General features: G+C 41.0%; 1 protein-coding gene across 1 annotated transcript; it reads left to right on the top strand.

The window, feature by feature from the left end:
• The first annotated feature begins 711 nt into the window (after positions 1 to 711).
• inpp5f (inositol polyphosphate-5-phosphatase F) lies at positions 712 to 25,880 on the top strand. Its single transcript, XM_035753925.2, has 20 exons — positions 712 to 1,099; positions 3,144 to 3,224; positions 4,203 to 4,339; positions 5,392 to 5,520; positions 5,766 to 5,933; positions 6,153 to 6,209; positions 6,508 to 6,706; positions 6,935 to 7,114; positions 7,434 to 7,501; positions 8,178 to 8,302; positions 8,451 to 8,528; positions 8,673 to 8,793; positions 9,043 to 9,171; positions 15,550 to 15,667; positions 16,053 to 16,251; positions 16,466 to 16,537; positions 16,638 to 16,711; positions 16,947 to 17,075; positions 17,226 to 17,313; positions 17,601 to 25,880. Exons 1-20 carry the CDS (start codon positions 1,003 to 1,005, stop codon positions 18,733 to 18,735), a joined length of 3,384 nt encoding a protein of 1,127 aa, XP_035609818.1. The 5' UTR covers positions 712 to 1,002; the 3' UTR covers positions 18,736 to 25,880.
• Positions 25,881 to 26,063: the final 183 nt, after the last annotated feature.

Genomic DNA, 26,063 nt, shown 5'->3' on the forward strand with positions numbered 1-26,063 from the left:
CTGGGCCAGAGATAACAGAGAAAGTAGGAGATAGGAATCCCATTGTTGACTAATCGCGTTGAAGGTGTCATGCTGCGTCACGCTGTTGCTAAAATAATCTTCGCGCTATCTCTTCTCAAAGTCACGAAACCGGACTATTTTCCTCGGAAGTACGTAATGTCACGATTCCAAAGCTCGACTATATTACAGACAACACAGCAGTTATCTTACATCTCAGAAAACGTGTGTAACGTTATATTTGTTGTTCACGAAATTCATGCTGATGTTGGGTTTTTGATTTAGCGCCCAACTCACTCATTGAATGAGTTTTCCATGCCCCAAAGTAGTCAGAATGTACCGCGCGGCCCATTTACGATGCATGGGCAACGTACATCTTGACCGTAATACTATTTTAATTGAGTTTCCCATCTCCTCAGAAGTATATATGCATGGGCCAGTTCAAGAACGGTGTGATTATGGTGACCCAGATGGAGATTGTATATGGCACATATTGATCCACAACCACCACACCGGAGAAACCTTACCTCAAAGCTATTGAACAACGGTTCGCACCGTTTTTGGAAACGTGTCGTTCAGTACCAGTTTCGATGTTCAGTACCAGTTTCGATGTTCAGTACAATTCGCCACGCAGCGTAGCAAACGTTGAATCGAACTGAACAAACCTCCAGTGGAAGTAAATATCGGATGACGATATAAGGTCACGTGTGATTGTTTCTGCAGGAAATTGACAGTGTCGGTCTTCAAAATGGAAATGATTAGCCACCGACATTTTCACACATTGAAGAAGTTTCTCGCCTGATTTACGCTAAGCTTACTTTTTGAACTACGATATCAAATAACCAAAACAAACGTTAGCTAACTTTCTAGGGCAACGTGCTGTCAGCAACGCTAGCTAGCTAACACAACGTTACGTTAGCTAGCTAGCCAGCCAGCAACATTTCTCTGATAGCTAGCCGGTTTGGACCACAGTTATATTTACAGGTTTTGACATACACGGTCAAAATGGAGCTGTTTCAAGCCAAAGACCATTACATTCTCCAGAGTGGTGATCATGCTCTTTGGTGTAGCCGAATAGATGGGACCATGAATGTCAGACCTGGTAAGCAAAATACGTTTGTCAATTGGATGTATATCGATATCATTTATTTTTTATAGCTAACGTACCTTATCTAACGTTATAGCTATCTTTCGGACAGCAGAGCCATTGCAATGATATAATTTAAGTTACAATGTCAAGCCCACGGCATGAGAATTTCATCTTGGCTTGTTGTCTTTGTTATCCAAGTTAACACTGCTATACACGTTTACAATGACAGCTCTGTAGGAAGCTGTGGCTCGGACAGCGCACCGTACTTAAATTCCAGTGCGTTTCATTCCATTTTTTTGTTGTTGATTGTAATGTAATTGTCTAGCTATCTTATCTGCCAAGTTATTACATCTTTATTATTGCCCTACTTTCATGAGGAGTGCTGCCCCGTTGACCTGATATTCGGGATAACCAGATAACCAGACAAAGTGATGCTGATGTTGTGCAGAGCTAAGACGCTCGAGTGCGACAGTAAAACTGATTTAGCAGCAGGGGTTCCATTCAAATCAAATCTTGCCATGATTCGGGAAGCAGATGATGTCATTGTTCCGTATGTTTAAATAAAAAATAAATAAATAAATAAAAAAAAATATATATATACACATTTTTAAATAGTGAAGTATTGAACAAAACAGCTGTTCGGGTTCATTTTCCCCTCCACCCATTCTTCGTTTTACATAAGATTTATTTAACAGATTCATGTGGCTACATGGTTAACCATTCATTTCCTGAAATACCACTTAAGCATTAGGTCCAGTGGTTCCTTATTTCCTTATGCTGGATTCCACATAATCAGACTAGTTAGCTGCTCACTGCTACACACTAAACTACCTTGCTGGACTTGTTCTGCTCCAGCATGGCCTGCACCCCTAGGGTCTTGTCAAAACACCTCCTCTTCTCTGTGACGAGTTAAGCAGGGAAAATTCAGAGCAAAGCCTACAGCTGAGCCTGTGAAGCTTTCCTTTCTGTAATAACAAATATGCAGTTGGGAGAGGGAGCAGCCATTGTGTATTGATGTGAATGAGTACCCTGTGGGCTGGCTGAGGTCACATGGGTGTGCAGCCAGCCTGAACAGGTTTGGGTTGCACCGCTCTTCCATTATTTACTTGGAAAAGAGTTTCTACTCCTCATTGGACCTGTTGACATGAGCACTGCCAGGAATTTCCACAATACACTTCTGAACATCTATGGTTGAGATTCGCCCTAATGTACTGTAGAGTGTCTGTATCATGAACAAACAGAGAGAGGTATGTAGGGGCAGCCCTTATTTTCCACCACCCTGCCCGGGCTCCAATGCTGAGGCCGGTACACAGAGTTCTCTGGCTCCATGGAACAGGAAGAGTTATTGTCTGAGCTGCCTAGATGTTCTTCACTCTCCACCCTCTTTGTCGCCCATTCATGACTCAACTCGTCAAGGGTGTGTCAAGCAGTTGAAGTCTAGTTTTCTGTTATAAACAGTTTTAGTCAGCAGCATCAGTCATTTTCTTTTGTAGGCTAGCTGTGATGTAGTCATTTGGCAGTGATGTCGTCATGCCCCAGTGCATCATGTTACTACACTATATTTTTTTAAAGAATGGAAACTGACACTAGCTAGGTTTCCATCCAAGGCCTGTGATCCTCTGTGACCTGGTTTTCATACCTCTGTTTCAGAGGCAAAGAAATTGTCATGTATTCTCTACATCATTTGTACTATTCTGCCCAATTGATAACACATGTCTTTTTGAGCTCTGTGAATAATCTCTTGATGCAGTAAATACTTCTGAACTTGGCTGCAGACAGTAGTAGCTAGCTACTGAGTGCATACCGGTGTTGCTCCATGATTCCTAACAGTACACACAGAAACCCTCAGTCCAAGCCTAGCATGGAAGGTGCAGGAAATTGTCCACAGCCATGTGTGGAATGTAAATATTATTAGGCCGCAATCCATCAACTATATCATCAAACCGCTTCATTGCTCTTAGTGTGTAGAGCAATTTCTCTTAGAACATGTCTTTGCTTTGTGTCCACTCCACAAGTCTTTATTTTCTCTGATTGTCTCTTCTCTTTGTTATTTCAGCAACAGACCTGCTGTTAGCTTGGAACCCAACATGTTTAGGCCTGGTTGAGGGTCTCGTCGGGAAAATACAACTTCATACAGGTAAGTGAAATGGTGTGGGCCTTGTGCTACAAGTGCCAACATTTGACACAACTGGATCATTTGAGACGTGATTTGACATGTACACATGCTTTGAAATGTTGCGCTGTGTGCCCCCCTTGCACAATATGGCCACAACTGTACCTTTATTCTCTGAAACCATGCCTTCTGTTCTTATTAGCTTGCACTTTTTGTTTTATACCTCATCAGTGGTCCTCAAATATACAACACAAATCTCCCCCTAACAAGCCCTAGAATGTAGCCCTAGGCTAGTCCTGGGGCTTGGCTACAGGCTAGTATGAGTAATGTTTGTGCGGTAGATGCTTTTGGGGCGACTCATTGTGAAAACACCCAGGATTACTGGATCATTCTATTGCCTTAATGAGGTTTTGGATTAATTGTAGTAAGAGCCTCAGTCCTTAGAAATGCCAAGTATTTTCTTATGTTGTTTATGCAGGCTTTATTTACACTCACAAAGGTGTGCTAAATGATTTGAGGAAAAGGACAGACATAACTGTGAAAGATGAGTCAGTCGATGAGTCAGTAAACATGTTCTTGCAGATTATCTTAAATAAATGTCCGTTTGACTTGATAATGCTTAAAGCAGTCAGTGTTGGAAGTTTGTTCTTTTTTTTCTCCCCTTTATTTAACCAGGTAGGCCAGTTGGGAACAAGTTCTCATTTACAACTGTGACCTGGCCAAGATGATGCATAAGAAGGCAAAGCAAATGTATTCGGAAACCTACATAATACATTGGTTTTTAGAAGAGAACAGCATGCAAATACTTCTGATTCTAACAAACCGTGCATTTTCATGGGTGAAATTTCAGTTCGCTGAACCAGATGCCGCGTTTCAACACCACATGAAACGGCAGACTGAGAGACTGTGAGAGAGAGAAAACAGCCGATGTAGTCACACCTATCGGAATGTGTGGAATTCTGTGCCTGTGATGACATATCCTTTACCCCTTTCTGTTGGCAGATCTTCCTCTGGGTCTCATACTGATCCGTCAGAAAGTGCTTGTTGGCCAGATGCCAGGTGACCACAAAGTCTACAAGATCACCAAGATAGCTGTCATTCCTCTGTCTGAGGAAGAGCCTCTGGATCTGGAGCTGGAGGTGAGAGACTGTGATGAGGCCCGTTTTATCTGGGCGCTTTATGGATCACTGAGCACTCAAGTAGTTTTGGGCCTTTTTATGCAGTTTACACACGCAGCAGTTAACACATTACAATAGCACACCAGTGGCTACTTTAGTCTCCTTTTTAAATCTAGGCTACAGTCATGAGATGTAATGAAAACCATCGCTATCATCTAGGCTAGCTTTAGTTGTTTTACATTTTATGATTTCATTTCCATGTTTCTAGTAAAGTATCTCAATTGCCCTGTTTTGATTGATACCATGAGTCGCTTCCAATGAATCACTTTTTAAGATGGATATCACAATAGTGTTATTTTGATCTCGGAGGAATCAGGGTTTTGCCTAGATGCCAGTCTTACAGGTGAGCCAGGATGATGATGATGATGATGATACATATACGGATAAAGATGACGAGGAAGTAAGTGAAACATTTCCAGAGAACGGGATGTGTTGGATAATCGTTTCTCTGGTATGTTTTTAGAACATAGCCCTACATACTATCCATACCACAGAATGATTATTCCACCCCGTCTAGGATAGGAATTCAGTAGCCCTGTGAAGTTGTGTTTAGAGAGTTTTATGAAGCACTAGTTTTGGATGTTGTTGACTTTTTTTTCCTTTTTTTTTTGGTACCTTTTGAATTGATTTAATTAGCTAGAAAACTCATTGAGACCGAATTAACCCACAGATACCATACTGATTAGCTGTCATTCAACCTTTTAGATTTGTCCACAAGTATATTCCCGATTGTCTATCATTCCCTCTACATACATTTACATATATTTGGAATACTTTCATCATGCACTCAATTATAAGGAAGTTTAATATCAGAATGCTTTGGTATGCTCAATTAGCCTAATCTAATCTGAACTGAATGAATGGTAATGCCTTCAAATGGGTTAAAAGTTAGTTATTTCCCAGAGTTCATATTTAAATCCCTGTTATGTATCGATATAGCAGGAGATGACGCTGGTATCTTAACAACGTACAATTTCATAGAAAGTGGGATAGAAAGTCTGCTTCTCTTTCAGCTTTGTAAGAAGCATCACTTTGGGATCGACAAACCAGAGAAGCTTGCACAGTCTCCAGATGAGTCGAAGTTCCTGATGAAAACTCTGAGTCAGATCAAGTCTAATGTTGGGGCTCCCACAAAGAAAAAGGTAAAATAATGTTTAGTACTGTGCTCAGATATCCCATGTATTATCATCTTACACACCAGTTGTACATTTTGGAATTGGTACATTTGCTGTTTTTACACTAGTCAATTTTTTGGTAAATTGGACAGTATACAATTTTTTGTACATTTTTTTTTTTTGTTACAATTTTTCCTTTCCATATTTTTTATTTTGACAATTTGATACCATCCCTGTCCATGCCCACCACCCAGTATTCCCCTGCCTTTCAGGTCAAGGAAAACAAAGAAAAGGAGCGTCTCGAGAGGCGGCTGCTCGATGAGCTGTACAAGATATTCATGGACTCCGATTCCTTCTACTACAGCATGACCTATGACCTCACCAACACTGTGCAGCGGCAGGGAGACACAGAAAAGTCAAACTTGCCCCTATGGAAGCAGGTTAGGGATATTACTATACTCTGAGGACACAAGTCGCATTAACTGAGACATTTACTAAAATGCCGCATTAAATTGGGTCGCCACTTTGAGATGCCCGGTTTAAGTACAGTAGTATTAAACCACACATATTTTCTGTCTTTAAGATCAGTAGTTTAACTGCGCTTCGACAAGTCAAATTAAGCAATTATGCTCGACTGATAAGTTATTTTCCTCTTCAAGGTGGATGACAGATTCTTCTGGAACAAACACATGGTCCAGGAGCTCATCGATCTGCAGGTTTGATGAATTTCAAGACTGTTTTTGACAGGAATGGATTGACGAGATATTAATTTTTCAATGTTCAGGTATAAGAGTGCTGATGGTCATAGTGCACTAGTGTGGCAGAGTCACTTCTGCAAAACCCTGTTTGAACAATAGGGAAATGTTTTAGCAAGGAAAAGCTTAGTGGCAGCTATTATTGGAGTGATTGAAATCTATGTTAATTATATATATACTGCACTACTGAATTCCCTCTTTATACATCTACATTTGGCATCACTGTATAGAGTTTGTAACTTTTCTTGTTGTGTTGCAGGTTCCAGAGGTGGACTTCTGGGTGACACCCATCATCCAGGGCTTTGTGCAGGTGGAGGAGCTGGTGGTGAACTACAACGAGAGTCCAGATGAGGAGAAGAACAGCCCCGACACGCCGCTCCAGGAGCTCACCTGCGTGGACGACATCCACCCGCGCTTCACCGTGGCCCTCATCTCCCGCCGCAGTCGCCACCGTGCAGGTACAATACAGAGGTCATGGCCAAATTGCTAGGTTCGAATTGCAACAGTTTGATAAGCAGATTTGTACCTTTTTCTTAAATAGAACTTTAATTACTTGATTATTAATAAACAATATTTTCTCTTCAACTTACTTAAAATGTCAGAAAACATTACGTTCTCATATAACTTAAGCCAGTTAAGCTCATTGGAGGGGCAAATGAATGATCCTAGTTTTCTTCTCCCAAAAGGGATGCGGTACAAACGCAGAGGGGTGGACACAGACGGCCACGTGGCTAACTTTGTGGAGACCGAGCAGCTGATCCACGTGCACAACCACTCGCTGTCCTTTGTGCAGAGTCGCGGCTCGGTGCCCGTCTTCTGGAGCCAAGCAGGCTACCGCTACAACCCCAGGCCTCGGCTGGAGAAAGGTCAGCGGGATATTTCCAATCCAAAAGAAGAATTGGGGAATAATGGGTGTGTTCGTTTTAAGCACGCCCTGTCCCCCTTGCGGGGGGGTGGAGTTTTCTTTTCAGAGCTAATGGAATGGTCTTAAATGTGCTAACTGCCCGTCCAGGACACTGGGCAAGCTAAAACGAAAGCACGTGACCCCCCCGTCATCGTATACTTTCCCCTTTATAATCATCACTACTTGTTGAGTTTATGTGCAATTTCCAGATGACTTTTTTATTTTAGGTCGTCTGTATGACAGGGATTGTTTTCCTTACAATGTACTGTCTGATTTGTCAGGAGAGAAGGAGACAATTTCTTACTTTGCTGCGCACTTTGATGAACAGCTCAACCTTTACAAGAAGCAGGTGAGAAGCATCTGCCAGATAACATCGGCATTACTTTAAATCTTTAGTCTAAGACATTGGGGGAGGAGGGGGGTGCTAAACTGACATGGAATTGTTTTAAGATGGTTATACTTTGGATCGTTTAGCTTTTTGATTTTGAATTTTAGAACCCCTTTAAATTAAATAAAAAATAATAAACAAGGTTTTGAAGTGTCAGATATTTACCCCCTTTTTTTGGGGGTAGGCACAAAATGGCCTTCATACTTTCATTTGTTTTGTTTTTTAAACCCTACCGGTTACTTTCAGATGAGTCCCATGATACTTGTCGGGGTGAGAGTCTCCCCTTTCCATAGAGGGATCATAATGGCTTTGTAGGTCAAACCATTCTGACGTTTATATGAGAAGACCGATATTCGTCATGTCTTATGGTCTGGCAAACACCGCTCTTGCTCTGCCACCTTTCACCGCTGCGGAAGTGTGATACTGGCGGATGCGGTGGATTGAAAAAACGATATCTAGCTTAAACTACCGGATTTGGATGGGGATTTTTTTGTCATGTCACTTAGGTTGGTGCATCAATCGACTCTAAGGGGGTTAATATCAATACCAAAGTTTGAGTTTTCATTGAACTTAGACGTATCTAAATAAAGACTTATCGTTATAGTGAAGTTGATGCAATTTACAACTGTTTTGACAGGTCATCATTAACTTAGTGGATCAAAGTGGGCGGGAGAAGATTATTGGCGATGCATATCTCAAACAAGTCCTTTTATACAACAATCCTAACCTGACATATGTCTCTTTTGACTTCCATGAGCACTGGTAAGAAAATTGCTGCACAGAAACAATCTTGACAGCACAGATAATTTCATCGAATGAGGAAAGAATAACTTAAACTACAATACTTGTTATTTATTATAGTATGCACTTCCCCTGTATATATTTAATTGGTCTTTTTCTGTCTCATCAGTCGAGGTATGAAGTTTGAAAATGTGCAAACGCTGACAGATGCCATCTCCGATATTATTGCAGACATGAGATGGGGGTGGTAAGTGTGTGAGTGTATGTCATCCCAAACCCCAACAAAGACTCCTTTTAATGCAAGTAAAAATCCTCAACTAATCAGTGCATCGATAGCGCATGTGGTTCCATATCCCCATGCAATGCATCACAGTGTATACTCCTGTGTCAGGGTCGACCAGGCAGGAGTCATCTGCCACCAGGAGGGCATTTTCCGGGTGAACTGCATGGACTGTCTGGACAGGACCAATGTAGTCCAGGCTTCCATCGCTCGTGCTGTAATGGAGGCACAGGTGAGATTTCTCCCCACTTTGAACGAGTGTCAACTTAAAGCTGAGGATGTCATAACAGTGCATTTCCTAGTGCTCTAATACAGATTTGAACTAAAGTCTCTGGGTTAGACACATGGTATATATATCAGATGAAATATTAAGGTGAAAGACCAAATGTAAAAACAACCTCTACTTTTGAGTGGAAGTGCAGTGCTCTGGCAACCTGTCCATGGTGACTAATGGTTAACTGTATGTCTCTGTGTCCCTCAGCTGAAGAAACTGGGTGTGATGCCCCCTGAGCAGCCTCTGCCCCTCAAGTGCTACAGGATCTACCAGGTCATGTGGGCCAACAACGGCGACACCATCAGTAGACAGTACGCCGGCACGGCCGCCCTCAAGGTAACATCATTTGCATGTGTGTTTTAAGGTAATATTAGGTTTGCGTCTTGCAACAGTATGCCGTCTTGGTTCTCCACAGAAGGCCTTCGCTGCCTGGGTAAATGTATCGAGTAATAAAACATATTTGTCCAGTCTTGTTTAACTACCAATTATATGAGGCCTCTGCAATTTGCAGGGAGAAATGTATACTACCGTTCAAAAGTTTGGGGTCACTTAGAAATGTTCTTGTTTTTTAGTTTGAGAAACAGACACCTCACAAGAAGGCCCGCGTCCCCGGGTCGCCTCTTCACTGTTGACAATGAGACTAGTTTTTTTACGGGTACTATTTAATGAAGCTGCCAGTTGAGGATTTGTGAGGTGTCTGTTTATCAAATTAGACACTAATGTACTTGTCGTCTTGCTCAGTTGTGCACTGGGGCCTCCCACTCCTCTTTCTATTCTGGTTAGAGCCAGTTTGCGCTGTTCTGTGAATGCAGTAGTACGCAGCATTGTACGATCTCTTCAGTTTCTTGGAAATTTCTCGAATGGAATAGCCTTTATTTCTCAGAACAAGAATAGACTGACGAGTTTCAGAAGAAAGGTCTTTGTTTCTGGCAATTTTGAGCCTGTAATCGAACCCACAAATGCCGATGCTCCAGATACTCAACTAGTCTAAAGAAGGCCAGTTTTATTGCTTCTTTAATTAGAACAACAGTTTTCAGCTGTGCTAACTTAATTGCAAAAGGGTTTTCTAATGATCAATTAGCCTTTGAAAATGATGGACTTGGATTAGCTAACAGAACGTGCTGTTGGAACACAGCAGTGATGGTTGCTGATAATGGGCTGCTGATAATGGGCCTATGTAGATATTCTATTTTATCTGCAGTTTCCCGCTACAATAGTCATTTACAACATTAACACTGTCTAAACTGTATTTCTGATCAATTTTATGCTATTTTAATGGACAAAAACAAGGACATTTATAAGTGACCCCAAACCTTTGAAAGGTAGTGTACATCGGGAGGATGGCGAAAATAATTTATAGTCCTCCAGACTCTTATTTTGTCTTCTGCTTAGATTAGCTTGTAATGCATGATATATAACCATGGCATAACATGTGAAGATAAGCACTTTTTCTACATTGTTTATGGAATTCACCATTTTGTTCTTGTATAATGGTCTGATCAGTGTTTTCCACTAGCTCCCTGGCTGTCGTCTATACAGTCGATTACATACTCAAACTCTGCCGGATACTTTGCCGGATACTTTTCCCACCTAACTTATCTAGCCTACTTTTTTTTTTTTTTTTTTTTCCGGAAGTCAGGGGGAAAAAGTATTCCGAGCCCCCTCCGGCTAGAATGAAAGATATGAATTAACTAGGCTTTTCAATTCGCAAGTCATAAAAAAAGTCAGCTGAGCCCTCTCCCGCTAGAATGAAAGATGTACATCTTCCAGCGATCTATTGATAGGACAGGTGCCTGTCAGTCACAAAGTGAGGGATGACAGGGAAACACTGCTGGTTTGACAGTCTGCTGTCTTTTCCGGTACCTGGTTGTCTATGCACAGTTGAAGTGGGAAGTTTACATACACCTTAGCCAAATACATTTCAACCCAGTTTTTCACAATTCCTGACATTTAATCCTAGTAAAAATTCAGTCTCTTAGGTCAGTTAGGATCACCACTTTTTTATTTTAAGAATGTGAAATGTCAGAATAATAGTATTGATTTATTTCCGCTTGTATTTCTCTCATCACATTCCCAGTGGGTCAGAAGTTTACCTGCACTCAATTAGTATTTGGTAGCATTGCCTGTAAATTGCTAAACTTGGGTCAAACGTTTGGGGTAGCCTTCCACAAGCTTCCCAGAATAAGTTGGGTGAATTTTGGCCCATTCCTCCTGACAGCGCTGGTGTAACTGAGTCAGATTTGTAGGCCTCCTTGCTCGCACATGCTTTTTCAATTCTGCCCACAAATTTTCCATGGGATTGAGGTCAGGGTGTTGTGATGGCCACTCCAATACCTTAACTTTGTTGTCCTTAAGCCCTTTTGCAACAACTTTGGAAGTATGTTTGCGGTCATTTGCGACCAAGCTTGAACTGATGCCTTGAGATGTTGCTTCAATATATCCACATAATTTTCCTCCTCGTGATGCCATCTATTTTGTGAAGTGCACCAGTCCTGCAGCATGCACCCCCGCAACATGATGCTGCCACCCCAGTGCTTCACGGTTGGGATGGTGTTCTTCAGCTTGCAAGCATCCCCCTTTTTCCTTCAAACATAACGATGGTCATTATGGCCAAACAGTTCTATTTTTGTTTCATCAGACCAGAGGACATTTCTCCAAAAAGTACGGTCTTTGTCCCCATGTGCAGTTGTAAACCGTAGTCTGGCTTTTTTTTTTATGGAGGTTTTGTAGCAGTGGCTTCTTCCTTGCTGAGTGGCCTTTCAGGTTATGTCGATATAGGACTCGTTTTACTGTGGATATAGATACTTTTGTACCCGTTTACTCCAGCATCTTCACAAGGTCCTTTGCTCTTGTTCTGGGATTGATTTGCACTTTTCGCACCAAAGTACGTTAATCTCTAGGAGATAGAACACGTCTCCCTCCTAAGTGGAATAACAGCTGGGTGGTCCCATGGTGTTTATACTTGCGTGCTATTGTTTGTGGTACCTTCAGGCTTTTGGAAATTGCTTCCAAGGATGAATCAGACTTGTGGAGGTCTACAATTGTTTTTTCTGGGGTCTTGGCTGATTTCTTTTGATTTTCCCATGATGTCAAGCAAAGAGGCACTGCGTTTGAAGGTAGGCCTTGAAATGCATCCACCGGTACACCTCCAATTGACTCGAATGATGTCAATGAGCCTATCAGAAGCTTCTAAAGCCATGACATAATTTTCTGGAATTTTCCTAGCTGTTTAAAGGCACAGTCAACTTAGTATGTAAGTATGTAAACTTCTGACCCACTGGAATTTTGATATTCTGTTTGTAAACAAAGTAGATGTCCTAACCGACTTGCCAAAACTATAGTTTAACAAGAAATTTGTCGAGTGGTTGAAAAACGAGTTTTAATGACTCCAAGCTGAGTGTATGTAAACTTCCGACTTCAACTGTACAGTGTGTTTGCAGTCAAATGTATTTACACGGACGGAGAAGGCATGATGCTCCTTTATCGTCTGTGTGAGTCAATTTGCACGTCCCATATAATGTGGTAACGGTGAATCAAAATCCACTTACCCTATTGTTTTCTGGCACATTAATTTTCCTTTTGTGTGCTTCTTATGCTGCCACGAAGTGCTGGTTCATATCGGCTTACTTTGATTTGATTGATGAATAACAAGCTTGACTAGTTTGTACATGGTCTTCGAACTGACTGAATAAAGTCGATCTCGTATATCCTTGCCATTCATAAATCACACCAAGTAGTTTATGTCCATGGTATCGCATCAGGACAAATAAACTAAAGATCTCGTTTGTATTTTTGATATGAAGTCTGTGTAGCAAAGCCCTGCTTCATTTTAACACCTGCTTCAATCATACCTGTATTGCAGATAGCTGAGAGAATTCCTTTAAAAGGAAGCTTGAAGTCTGGAAGTCAGCAGACTCTTACAAGATTATTTAAGAAGAAATCTGGGTCAGTTGTTAAACAAGTATTTTTAATTTTAATTTTTATTAATGACATGCTGCAATTCAGAGTTCCAAACACTTGTGGAAATTCTTTCACTAATTTAACTAATGGCGTATAATCTCTTAACACATACAGTTGAAGTCAGAAGTTTACATACACTTTGGTTGGAGTCATTTAAAACTTGTTTTTCAACCACTCCACACATTTCTTGTTAAGAAACTATAGTTTTGGCAATTCGGTTAGGACATCTACTGTGTGCATGACACCAGTAATTTTTCCAACAATTGTTTACAGACAGATCATTTCACTTATAATTCACTGTATCACAATTCCAGTGGATCAGAAGTTTTACATACACTAAGTTGACTGTGCCTTTAAACAGCTAGGAAAATTCCAGAAAATGATGTCAGTGCTTTAGAAGCTTCTAATAGGCTAATTAACATAATTTTGGTCAATTGGAGGTGTATCTGTGGATGTATTTCAAGGCCTACCTTTGAACTCAGTTCCTCTTTGCCTGACATCATGGGAACATCAAAATAAATCAGCCAAGACCACAGAAGACAAATTGTAGACCTCCACAAGTCTGGTTCTTCCTTGGGAGCAATTTCCAAACACCTGAAGGTACCACATTCATCTGAACAAACAATATTACGCAAGTATAAACACCATGGGACCACGCAGCTGTCATACCGCTCAGGAAGGAGACTCATTCCTACATATGAATGTACTTTGGTGCGAAAAGTGCAAGTCAATCCCAGAACAACAGCAAAGGACCTTATGAAGATGCTGGAGAAAACGGGTACAAAAGTATCTATATCCACAGTAAAAACTAGTCCTATATCGACATAACCTGAAAGGCCGGTCAGCAAGGCAGAAGCCACTGCTCCAAAAAAGCCAGACTGGTTTTCAACTGCACATGGGGACAAAGATTGTACTTTTTGGAGAAATGTCCTCTGGTCTGATGAAACAAAAATATAACTGTTAGGCCATAATGACCATTGTTATGTTTGGAGGAAAAAGGGGAAGCCTTGCAAGCCGAAGAACACCATCCCAACCGTGAAGCACTGGGTTGGCAGCATCATGCTGTGGGGGTGCTTTGCTGCAGGAGGGACTGGTGCACTTTACAAAATAGATGGCATCATGAGGTAGGAAGATTATGTGGATATATTGAAGCAACATCTCAAGACATCAGTCAGGAAGTTAATGCTTGGTCGCAAATGGGTCATCCAAATGGACAATGACCCCAAGCATACTTCAAAAGTTATGGCTAAAGGACAACAAAGTTAAGGTATTGGAGTGGCCATCGCAACACTCTGACCTCAATCCCATGGAAAATTTGTGGGCAGAACTGAAAAAGCGTGTGCGAGCAAGGAGGCCTACAGCCCTGACTCAGTTACACCAGCTCTGTCAGGAGGAATGGGCCAAAATTCACCCAACTTATTGTGGGAAGCTTGTGGAAGGCTACCTGAAACGTTTGACCCAAGTTAAACAATTTAAAGGCAATGCTTCCGAATACTAATTGAGTGTATGTAAACTTCTGACCCACAGGGACTGTGGTGAAATAAATGAAAGCTGAAATAAATCATTCTCTCTACTATTATTCGGACATTTCACATTCTTAAAATAAAGTGGTGATCCTAACTGACCTAAGACGGGGAATTTTTACTAGGATTAAACGTCAGGAATTGTGAAACTGAGTTTGAATGTGTTTGGCTAAGGTGTATGTAAACTTCCGACTTAAACTGTAGACCCAGAATTTAATTGAACATCTGTTTTGGTTTAGAGACCCATTTCTCCATTTGAAAAAGTGCCCATCACTCAATTTGTTTGATTTTTAAATGTAACCTTTTATTTTTTCAAGATAATTTGGGCTACGTACCGTTCTGTTTTAATAAAATACATAATTTGAAGAACAAAAGTAATTGTGTCAATTCATATCTTACAGTAAAATACTTTAATTTCAAGAGAAGACAAGTTAAAGGTGTGATGTTCTCTTACTTAGAAAATAGTCCTGATCATATAGGCCTAGACTATATCCCATAAAAATAAATCATACATTTTCTGGAATTCCAAACACAATACTGCAACATACTAAATTAAAAAATATATATGTATTTGACCTTTTTATTTAACTAGGCAGGTCAGATTTAAGAACAAATTCATGTTTACAATGACTGCCAAAAAATTCGGTTTTACCTATGTTTTGTATCATATTGTACAACAGCGGATGAAACTAAGACTGTAAAAGTGTGACTTTTCGATCAGTGTTATTTTCTTGATAGTTACTGGTTGAAAATAAATCAAATCTACTTGGGACTTTCTAATTAGCCCGTTTGATTGTGTGAAAATTCTCGGCTTGCGTAGGGACATCAACCTGGCGGGAAATTGGTTAATAGACCAATAGTAAAGAGTTCCAAACCTCTCTGCCAATAACTGCTCATTTTTGTTTGTTTGGCCTTTCCCATTCAGACTACTCCCAGACAGTCCTAGCTAAATATTTTTTTTCAAAAAACAAACCATTTTTGGCCATTTTTTTTTAAATATTTTTTTTAAATGTAAAACTAGTACACATTGATACCTAGAAATGGTTTTATATTGATATAAAAATTGCTGCATTGGGCTTTAAGACAATTGTTGTGCAGACTGAAAAGGGGAAACATGAACAATGTTTACTCGACACAGCCCAAAGTCAGGAAGAGTATAAAAGAGATCAGACAGTGACTCTAATATCTTTCTTGTTTTTTAACATGCTCTGTCTGTAATCCATTTATAAAGGGAGACTTCACCAGAACGGGGGAGAGGAAACTGGCCGGGGTGATGAAAGATGGCGTGAACTCAGCCAACCGTTACTATCTGAACCGCTTCAGGGACGCATACAGACAAGCAGTCATTGGTAAGGAAATACCTGTAATACTTAAAGCCTGTGGTTATAATGCTTTATGTTGCAGTTGGGATTCGTTCTAAGACATTAATATGTATGACCCCCTTATGTCTTAATATCTCATAATGAGCCTGACTAAATATCAATAGCCAGTTAAATCAGTAAAAAATATAAAACATGGAAAGACATAACATATTATGAGCCTTATTATAAGACACAGGTTCATATACGATTATAACAAGTTAAAATGCATTATACCGGCAGGCTGTAAGTACAGTAAAGTGTTATCAAAATGGATTCCACCCTCCGTCTCAAAACAATGACTCAGTCCTAATCAGTTTTAGTCTCAAAAGTGTGACTCGACCGTCCTCATTCTTCAACCTCCCTCTCTCTCCAGATCTGATGATGGGGCATCCTGTGACGGAGGACCTATACTCCATCTTCAGTAAGGAGAAGGAGCATGAGGAGAAGGAGCAGGAGAGCCAGAGAGTAACCCAGGAGCAGGTCAGCCTCCTGCTGCAGACCTACATGCAGCTGCTGCTGCCCGACGATGAGAAGTTCCATGGGGGCTGGGCCCTTATCGACTGTGACATGAGGTTAGTGCTGGAACAATCTATAAATCAAAACTCTAACCTTTAACACTGAAATCCTTTCGAAGAGCTTGCTCTCGTCGTTTGTTCTCCCAACACTTTGTTAGCTAGCTCAGTTCAGTTGAACTTTATTTATCCCCTCAGGGGTAATTAAGACACCCTTAAGTGTTTATTCCTCAATAAATTGTTAATGTGGAAAGCAAATGTTTCTCCTCATCAGCCTTATTGATGCAACCAGCAAGGATGTGGATGTTCTCCTGCTGCTATCCAACAGTGCATATTACGTTGCATAGTAAGTGCCTATATTTTATACAGAACAGTAATAGAGAGTCAATTACATGTATTTTAGCTGTTCCTTATATAAATCTGTTTATTTGCTTTTGTTTTTACAGTTATGATGAGGAAGCTGACAAAGTCAATCAGTACCAACGCCTCAACTTAGAGGGTTTGGAAAAGATTGAAATAGGTGAATGTTTCTAGAGAAATTCAACTCCACCAAGTGAAAATTCCCAAATTTAGACCGGATCTGAGTCCTTCATGATTTTATTTTACAGGACCTGTTTTCATTATTGTACACAAATTCTGAATGATGCAACTACTCTTCTTTTTTTTTGAAATTTTTTCGAAATTTTTTATTTACCACAAACATCTTAGTTACTCATGAATAAAGCTCACAACATGTCCTATGTGTTCTTTTGTAGGCCCAGAACCCACTCTGTTCGGGAAGCCCAAATTCTGCTGTATGCGTCTACACTATAATAATGGGGAGACAAGTGGTTATTTTCACACACTAAGGGCCCTCACAAGGAATCCTGAGGACGATGGTAAAGGTATGGGAAGATTTCATTAAACTGTCAGCATAAAACTAGTCGACCGTGAATAAAACCTGGTAGATTGGAAGCGCACTGCCCGTATATCTCAAAAACAACCTGAAATCCTTATCCTGACAGCTTTTGTGGGAATTATTCATTTTATTTCAGACACGTTGCAGTGCATCGCAGAGATGCTTCGCCTAACTAAGCAAGCCATGGGACTTGACCTGCAGGTGGTTGAAAAGAAACTGGAGAGGTGAGTTGGAATACATTATCACTCTATCTAGATCTTCAGAATATTCTTCTCTTGCAGTTCAGTATGTCTAAATTATCCCTTTTACACATGTTTTCCAAAAATATATCTCATTGTCTTGGATGTGCATGATAAACAGAAGCCCTGGCTAAAATACTAAGACAGTATAGTGTTCATTTTTGTTGAACTTTCATTTAAATACAAATATTTTCTTGCCAGGGCTTCTGTTTATCATGCATGTCAATTAGATTATTATTATATATATATATTTTGTAACCATTTTGTTTCAGGAGGCACAGTAAACCTCACGAGGACATCATGGGCATCCAGGGCAGACACCCAGACCAGGTCCTGGGCAGCTCTGGTCTGGCTCAGGGCAAGAGCTTCCTCCTCAACAAGTTCTCCTCCCTCAACCAGAGGGTGAAGAAGTCCAACGTCAACATGGGCTCCTTCAAGGGGAGACTGGGAAACACCTTCTCCACCAAGCCGGACGTGAAGATGAACTTTCTGAAACCCACCATGGGGGTCACCCTCTGGAAGTCTGATAGCAGCTTGGAGACGTCGGACGGGGCCAACATCTGCCCGGCTCTGAAGGACCTCTGTGACAACCACTCAGAGATGTCATCAGACTCGGACTCCTACAACTCGGACGAACAACTGCGCTCCAGCTCCTTGGAGAATGTGGACTACGTGCTGCCCAGCTGCGGCATCGTGGCGTCGGCTCCGCGACTAGGCAGTCGAGGCAGCGTGGAGCTCAACATCCGGGTCACTGGCTGCGACAGTAACAGTAAGCAGGAGGCTCCGTCTCTAGCCAGTCCTGAAGACCAGTCCCCCGGGGTTACCTCGGAGGCTGAGGAGGCCATCCTGATAGACTTTGGAACTCCAATTGATGCCTATTGCCACCAATTCATCCAAGACGCGCAGACCAAACCTGTGGAGGTGTTCGGGGAGCAGGTGGCTTGTAGCCTCCCCACACAGAACCCACAAGTCCCTCCACATGCTAAAGGCCCCCTGGCCCCAGACGGACACCCAGGTTCAGATCAGCAGGAGGAGGAGCTCCAGCTCCCTCCCAGGCCGTCCCAGCTAGATGTCGCCTCCGGCCCTAATCTCCTGACCGTCCAGAAGCCCATCTCTGCAGCTTCCGGCAGCTCCCAGAGGAGCCTGGGCTCTCACATGGAGGGTAGCCTGGGCCCCTCACCCGCCGACAGCAACGGCAGTCGCGTGGTCTCCCCCTTTGCCAAGATCAAGAGCTCCATGGTGCAGGTGGCCAGCCTGACCCAAGCTGGACTCACCCAGGGCATCAACTTTGCTGTGGCAAAGGTGCAGAAGAGCCCAGAGCCAGAAATGGCCACTCTAAACGAGACCCAAGAGAACGAGCTGAAGGCAATGTTTACACAGTGCCAGACCAGGATCATACAGATCTAGCACTTCCCAAGTTGTAGCCTCTAAAAGCAGGTTTTTGTACAGTTTCTATGTGACTTCCAGTACAGTAGCGTAAGCTGACTCTGCTAAGAACCCCACTCTTCAATTTCCTCCTATAGTTGACATGACCATGTTTACAGCCAGTGTTGTGTAGTGTGTGTGTATAATACTCCAGCTCTATATGACAGCGTCCTTAATCCTGTTGCATTTCCTTTCGAGAGATTTTCTAGATATATTTGCATGTCAGGCTATTGGTAATAACTAAGGCAGGTAATATCCAGTGTATGTTGAGTGGCAAGCTCTGGATTTATCATTTTGGTGATCCCATATGTGCAGTGCACCAATTTGGCATTTGTGATAAAAGGCCTAGTTTATAGCTCTGTTACCAAAAGAAGTACAAGTTTTTGACAATTTTTCTCTTGATTTTCAAAGGGCAGCTCCATGTTAGATAGTCCCCTAAATAAGAAAACAAACTGCTTGTAGAATCAGTGTTGCCGGGTTTTTCCCTACCAATATTGGAAATGTACCAAGGTAGGACTTAATCAAGGTACAAGCACTCCGGTTAGTGTATACTGTTTTGATATGTAAATATTGTACTGTATGTACAGTGCCTATCATACATATTTATCCCTGTTGGATTTCTTCACATTTTGTTACACAAGTGGGATTAAAATGGATTTAATTGTAAAAAAAAAAAAAAAGTTTCAACGATCTACACAAAATACTTTGTCAAAGATTTCCATTGAGATTAATGTAAAATATAGCACTAATATATCTTGATAAGTACTCACCCTACAGCTGTGTCTTGGGTAAGTTTCTAAGAGCTTTGTACACCTGGATTGTGCAATATTTGCCCTTTAAAAAAAATATTATTTTCAAAAATCTTCAAATTTCAAGTCTTGCTATAGATTTTCAAGCAGATTGAAGTCAAACTGTAACTTGGCCACGCAGAAACATTCATTGTCTTCTTGGTAAGCAACTCCAGTGTAGATTTGGCCTTGTAGGTGATTGTTCAGCTGAAAGGTGAATTCCTCTCCCAGTGTCTGGTGTAAAGCAGACTGAACCAGGTTTTCCTCTAGGATTTCGCATGTGCTGAGCTCAATCCCGTTTATTTTTATCCTGAAAAACTCCGTCTTTGCCAATGTCAAGCATACCCATACCATGATGCAGCCACCACCATGCTTGAAAATAAGGAGGCAGTTACAGTGATGTGTTGTTGAATTTGCCCCAAACATAAGGCTTTGCATTTAGGTCAAAAGTTGTGTTTTTTTTTTTTTGCAGTATTACTTTAGTGCCTTATTGCTTACAGAATGTATGTTTTGGAATATTAGTATTATTCTTTTCAGTCATTTAGGTCATTATTGTGAAGTCACTACAATGTTATTAATCCATCCGTTTTCTCACATCACCACAATTCTGAAGCTGTTTTAAAATCACCAATGGCCCCATGGTGACATCCCTGAGCAGTTTCCCCTCATGTCCTGCAGCTCCGTTCAGAAGGATGACTATCTTTTATGTGTTTGGGTGGTTTAACACATCATCCACAGCATCAGTATTAACTTGACCATGCTTAGAGAGATATTCAATGTCTGATTTGTTATTGTTACCCCATGTACCAACCACGGACCTTCTTTATGGGGCTTTCTCCTTGTTCTTTTGTAGTTCAATCTGTGCTTGAAATCCAATACTTGACTGACAGACCTTGTATGTACTGTATGGGGGACAGAGGAAGAGGAAGGTGTCGTCACACAAAAATCATGACATCCCCTATTATTTCACACAGTAAGTCCATGTAACTTATTGTGATTTGTTAAGCGAAATGTTACTCCTGAACTAATTTAGGCTTGGCTAAACAAAGGGGGTGAATACTTATGCAACAGGTATATTTTAGTTATTACATTTGTATTCATTTGTTAAAAAAAAAAAAGTTATTTATTTATTTTCACTTTGGCATCTCTAGTCCTCGGGGGGGCCGGAGTGGTGCCGCGCACTTTTGCTCCATCTCTAGCAAACAAAGCTAATTTAACTAGTTGCATTAGAAAACTGAAGATCGTGATTAGTTGATTATTGGAGTCAGGGGTGTTAGCTGGGGGAAAAGTGTGCCGTCGATCAGGCCCCTGAGGACTGGAGTTCCCCCATGCCTGGTGTAGATCAATGACAAAAAGATAACAATGAAATATTTTTCTATCCAACTTTCCAACGCAACGAAACGTGAAGAAATCCAAGGGACTGAATACTTAAATATATTTGTTCCATGTGTAGAACCTTTCTATTGACCAACATATATTGATGGACATAGCACTATAGTAGCAGTCAAAAGTTTGGACACACCTGCTCATTCAATTTTTTTAAAATATTTTTTATTTTCTACATTGTAGAATAATAGTGAAGATGTCAACTATGAAATAACACATATAGAATCATGTAGTAACCAAAAAGGTGTTCAACAAATGAAAATATATTTTAGATTTTTCAAAGGAGCTCTTTGCCTTGATGACAGCTTTGCACACTCTTGGCATTCTCTCAACCAGCTTCACATGGAATGCTTTTACAACAGTCTTGAAGGAGTTCCCACATATGCTGAGTACTTGTTGGCTGCTTTTCCTTCACTCTGTGGTCCAAGTCATCCCAAACCACCTCAATTGGGTTGAGGTCAGGTGATTTTGGAGGCCAGGTCATCTGATGCAGCCACTCCATCACTCCTTCTTGGTCAAATAGCCCTTACACCACCTGGATGTGTTTTGGGTCATTGTCCTGTTGAAAAACAAATGATAGTCCCACTAAGCGCAAACCAGATGGGATGCTGTGGTAACCATGCTGGTTAAGTGTGCCTTGAATTCTAAATAAATCAGTGTCACCAGCAAAACACCCATGCTTCAGGGTGGGAACCACACATCATCATCATCATCATCCGTTCACTTACACTGCACGTCACAGACACCGGCGGTTAGAACCAAAAATCTCAAATTTGGACTCCTCAGACCAAAAGACAGATTTCCACCGGTCTAATGTCCATTGCTCGTGTTTCTTGGCTCAAACAAGTCTTCTTATTGGTGTCCTTTAGTAGTGGTGGTTTCTCTGCAGCAATTAAACCATGAAGGCCCGATTCAGATGTGAGATGTGTCTGTTACTTGAGCATTTATTTGGGCTGCAATTTATGAGGCTGGTAACTCTAATGAACTTATCCTCTGCACCAGAGGTAGCTATGGGTCTTCCTTTCCTGTGGTGGTCCTCATGAGAGCCAGTTTCATCATAGCGCTTGATGGTTTTTGCGACTGCATTAGAAGTAACTTTCAACGTTCTTGAAATTTTCCATATTGAAAGACCTTCATGTTTTAACGTAATAATGGACTGTTTTTTTTCTCTTTGCTTATTTGAGCTGTTCTTGCCCATAATATGGACTTGGTCTTTTACCAAATAGGTCTTATCTTCTCTATACCACCCATACCTTGTCAGAACACAACTGATTGGCTCAAACACATTAAGAAGGAAAGAAATTCCACAAATGAACTTTTAACAAGGCACACCTGTTAATTGAAATACATTCCAGGTGACTAAGAAGCTGGTTGAGAGAATGCAAAGAGTGTGCAAAGCTGTCATCAAGGCAAAGGGTGGCTATTTGAAGAATCTGAAATATGAAATCTATTTTGATTTGTGTAACTCTTTTTTTGTTTTGTTTTTGGATTTTTTGGTTACTGCATGATTCCATATGTGTTGTTTCATAGTTTTGATGTCACTATTCTGCAATGTAGAAAATAGTAAAAAATCAAGAGAAACCCTTGAATGAGTAGGTGTGTCCAAGCTTTTGACTGGTACTGTATGTCTCAGTACAGTTTGGCTTTTGATCACATTGATGTTAGAGTAAGATGCACTGCCACTGAACATTTCCGAAGGGCAATGAGCGTGTTTACTTGAGAATACCCAATATTCACTTTCAACTGACAAAATAATGTTGGTTTGATTCTGTAAGCATTAGTGGATAGAGAGGACTTAATAAAAATTGTACATAAATGAGTGTACCTGATGTCTGGGGGTGCATTAGGTTTATGAAACCCAAAGTCTGTCTCATGTTTGACACTGTACAGTAGCATATAGAATAATGAAAAGTGGCACGTCCAAACCTTATAAAAACACACTTTTCAAATGCTTTATGCACTCCTGAGTCTAAAGCGTGGGCTTTAACAGGAAATGAAAGTGGGAGATTGTGTATAACAGGTATTTATGGCAAATCCACCTTTTTAGAGTTTAGTTTATTCCATCATGTTGCAGCATCATTCGTTCTTACAGATCTTGGTACTGTATATGAGATCCTTTTCAGGGTAACGCCATCTTTATCTTGGGATATTCCATCACCCGGCTTATGCTTTTAAATGGTGTTGAATACTCATGGACATGAGCTTCGTGTGTGTTTTGTGTGGCTCATGTTTGTGTAATAATCTTGCATTGCCAGTCCCTTGGGAGACTGGAGATTGTGTAACAATAGATGTGCAGAAAAGCATCCCAGGCACCTGCTGCTGGTATTTTTGTGTGCCCTCTGTAGAAATAGAACTCTTAATATCTGTGATGTAAAACTTTTGGAGGGATACAAACTTGCATACATATTGAGTCAATGGAATGGCATTTGACACAGGTACACCGCATTGGCCAGTTAAGCCTAATACTGGACAAAAAAAAAGTGTTTATGAAGAGTATCCATTTGATGTGCTTTTTTAGTCCGAGAAGGCCCTACAGAAACATTCCTTATATGTAATGATTATGCCATGTATCTAATGATTATGTTATGTGTTTAGTATATGCCATCTGGGGCGGCAGGTAGCCTAGCGGTTCAAGCGTTGGGCCAGTAACCGAAAGGTTGCTAGATCGAATCTCCGAACTGACAATGTGTAAAAAAAAACAAAAAAAAAACAGTTGTTCTGCCCCTGAACAAGGCTGTTCTCCGGTAGGCCATCATTGTAAATGATAATTTATTCTTAACTGACTTGCCTAGTTAAATCAAAAATGAATAAATGTGACTGTGTTATTAAGGCTTGTGAACCTCATAATATGGGGTGTTGCTGTGAACACTATGTATGGAAGTTGTACAGAACAGTATCGTAACTCCCAATCAAAGAGGGGTGCTCCAGCAGGTCTTTCCTGTTGATCCATGGCCTTTTCCCTGTGGTTTATGGGCCAAACCATAAGATCATCTGGGAACCAGGCAGTGCAGCGCTACTTTCATTTGGTTAGTGTGATCCATTGGAATATGTTACTGATTCTTAACCAGTATTCTCCAACCCTATTCCTGAAGAGCTACCCTCCTGTAGGTTTTCGCTCCAACCCCAGTTGTAATTAACCTGATACAGCTCAACAGCTAATTATTAGTCAGGTGTGCTAGATTAGGGTTGGAGTGAACCTACAGGACGGTATCGCTCTAGGAACAGGGTTGGAGAGCCCTGTTTAAACACTGACGACACCCCCTAAAGCAGGGTTCACTAAATGGCGGCCAGCGGGTGGTTTTATTTGCCCCCCCCAAGTTTTCTGAGCCCCAAAATATTTGTTTGTTTGTTTAATAGTCTTTGTTGGATATAAGAAAACACCAGGAAATGAGCTCAAAGTGATTTTAATTTGAGAAATCTGATCAAGTATTTCCAAGAATAATAGACACGTGATTATAAACAAATGAAAGCAAGGTTTGAAATTATTACATTTTATTCCAATATTATATCGGTTTGGGCTTCTTGCGGTTAATTTGCAATTATGTTCCAGCCCCCCCGACCATCAGCTCAAGAAAACAAATCGGCCCGCGGCTGAATCTAGTTGTCGACCCCTGCCCTAAAGGAATGAATACTTAGTTAGGACCAGCCCCTAACTCATTTCAACCTCTTTATTAAACTCCTCTGGGTGTGGTAGCTTCTACCAGGAGTATCTTCTGTTCTTCCTCAGGCAGGAATATCCCAAGATAAATGGTCACTGTCTCCTTTATAACGTTGGTTTCTGTACTAATCTGTCATTTAATCTGTTCTTCACAGCATTCAGTGGTGTAGCTTGCTCACCCGCTGTATCCCAGAGTCTGGGATGGTTGTACATGTTTCTGTGTAGCCTTTATATAGTGAGTCTGTTGTCTGTCCTGGGAATTGTGGGTGCTGACTCCTCAGTCACCAGACCTGCTGATATTGTCTTGCACTGCCAAAGCTTTAATATGATCGCTGCAATGCAATGGGAATATAATAAGGCTTTAAGCAGGGCTAAGGGTTGCATTTGTGATTTTATTGTATTTAGGAATGCATATACTGGACTGGAGCAACTCGGACCTACTGTAAAAATTAAGTTTCCTTTAAAGTGTAAACATTCCTTTTGAGATTGGGTTTTGGTGTTGGAATTGGGTATTTTTCTTTGGCTAGAGTTAGCTAGTCTAGGGGTTAGGGTTAAGTTCAGGAGTTAGATTAAAAGGGTTAGGGTTAGGAGGAAGGGTTAGCTAACATGCAAAGTAGCAAGTAGTTGCTAATTAGCTACAATGTTAAAGTTGTCTGTTGTCTGAGATTTGAGCTCGCAACTTTTGGGTTGCTAGATGTTGGCGTTATACGCCCACCCATCTACCCACCAACCTCCCTGTTTTTTTGCCTTAAGTAACCATCTGTCTTGTGTAACCATACCAAATGTAACACATCGTACTAAACTGAGAGTCTTGGATCTACGTACAGAATAGTACTAAACGCTCAATGTTTGACTTCACTTACCAGTGTTTCCAAACCCTGGTCCTCAAGCACCCCCAACAGTACACTGTTTTGTTGAAGCCCTTGACAAACACCCCTCATTCAACTCATTGAGGGCTTGATGATTAGTTGACATGTTGAATCAGGTGTGCTTGTCTGGGGTTACAATAAAAATGTTTACTGTTGGGGTTACTCGAGGACCTGGGTTGGGAAACACTCACTTTTATACCAGACATGCTCCAGTACGGATCCTGCCTAGGTTTGCAACCCTAATCCTGCCCATAGAAAATGTAGTTACATTTATTGTGAGTGATGACGCAACACAATTGCACAACATCTAAGTACATTTTCCTGCACTGTCCCATGTCTGTGGTTGTACTTCCATCTCTTTAAACTGACTTGTCATGTTTTCATGTTGTACTCTTATTTAATATTAAAATATCCTATTTATTCATATTTCTGTTGTCCTTTTCCCTGTTTATGAAAAATATACTGTAGCTCGTCTTGAATTTCAGTAAATTGAAGGTATTAACTATTTTACATAGTCCAACTGTTCTGAATCTGTTTCATGAGTTGAAGCGTGAAAATGTTCACCCAACTGTCATATTACAGTACCAGTCAAAGGTTGACACACCTACT

Source organism: Oncorhynchus keta, chromosome 36, assembly GCF_023373465.1.
Source record: "Oncorhynchus keta strain PuntledgeMale-10-30-2019 chromosome 36, Oket_V2, whole genome shotgun sequence".
NCBI lineage: Eukaryota > Metazoa > Chordata > Actinopteri > Salmoniformes > Salmonidae > Oncorhynchus > Oncorhynchus keta.

Bases quoted from the DNA above. Each gene is read 5' to 3' on its own strand.
- inpp5f (XM_035753925.2), top strand. From the start codon at position 1,003: ATGGAGCTGTTTCAAGCCAAAGACCATTACATTCTCCAGAGTGGTGAT. The intron at 5,521-5,765 runs GTAAAATAATGT...CCTGCCTTTCAG, and splicing joins GGGCTCCCACAAAGAAAAAG to GTCAAGGAAAACAAAGAAAA. The intron at 16,712-16,946 runs GTGAATGTTTCT...GTTCTTTTGTAG, and splicing joins TTTGGAAAAGATTGAAATAG to GCCCAGAACCCACTCTGTTC.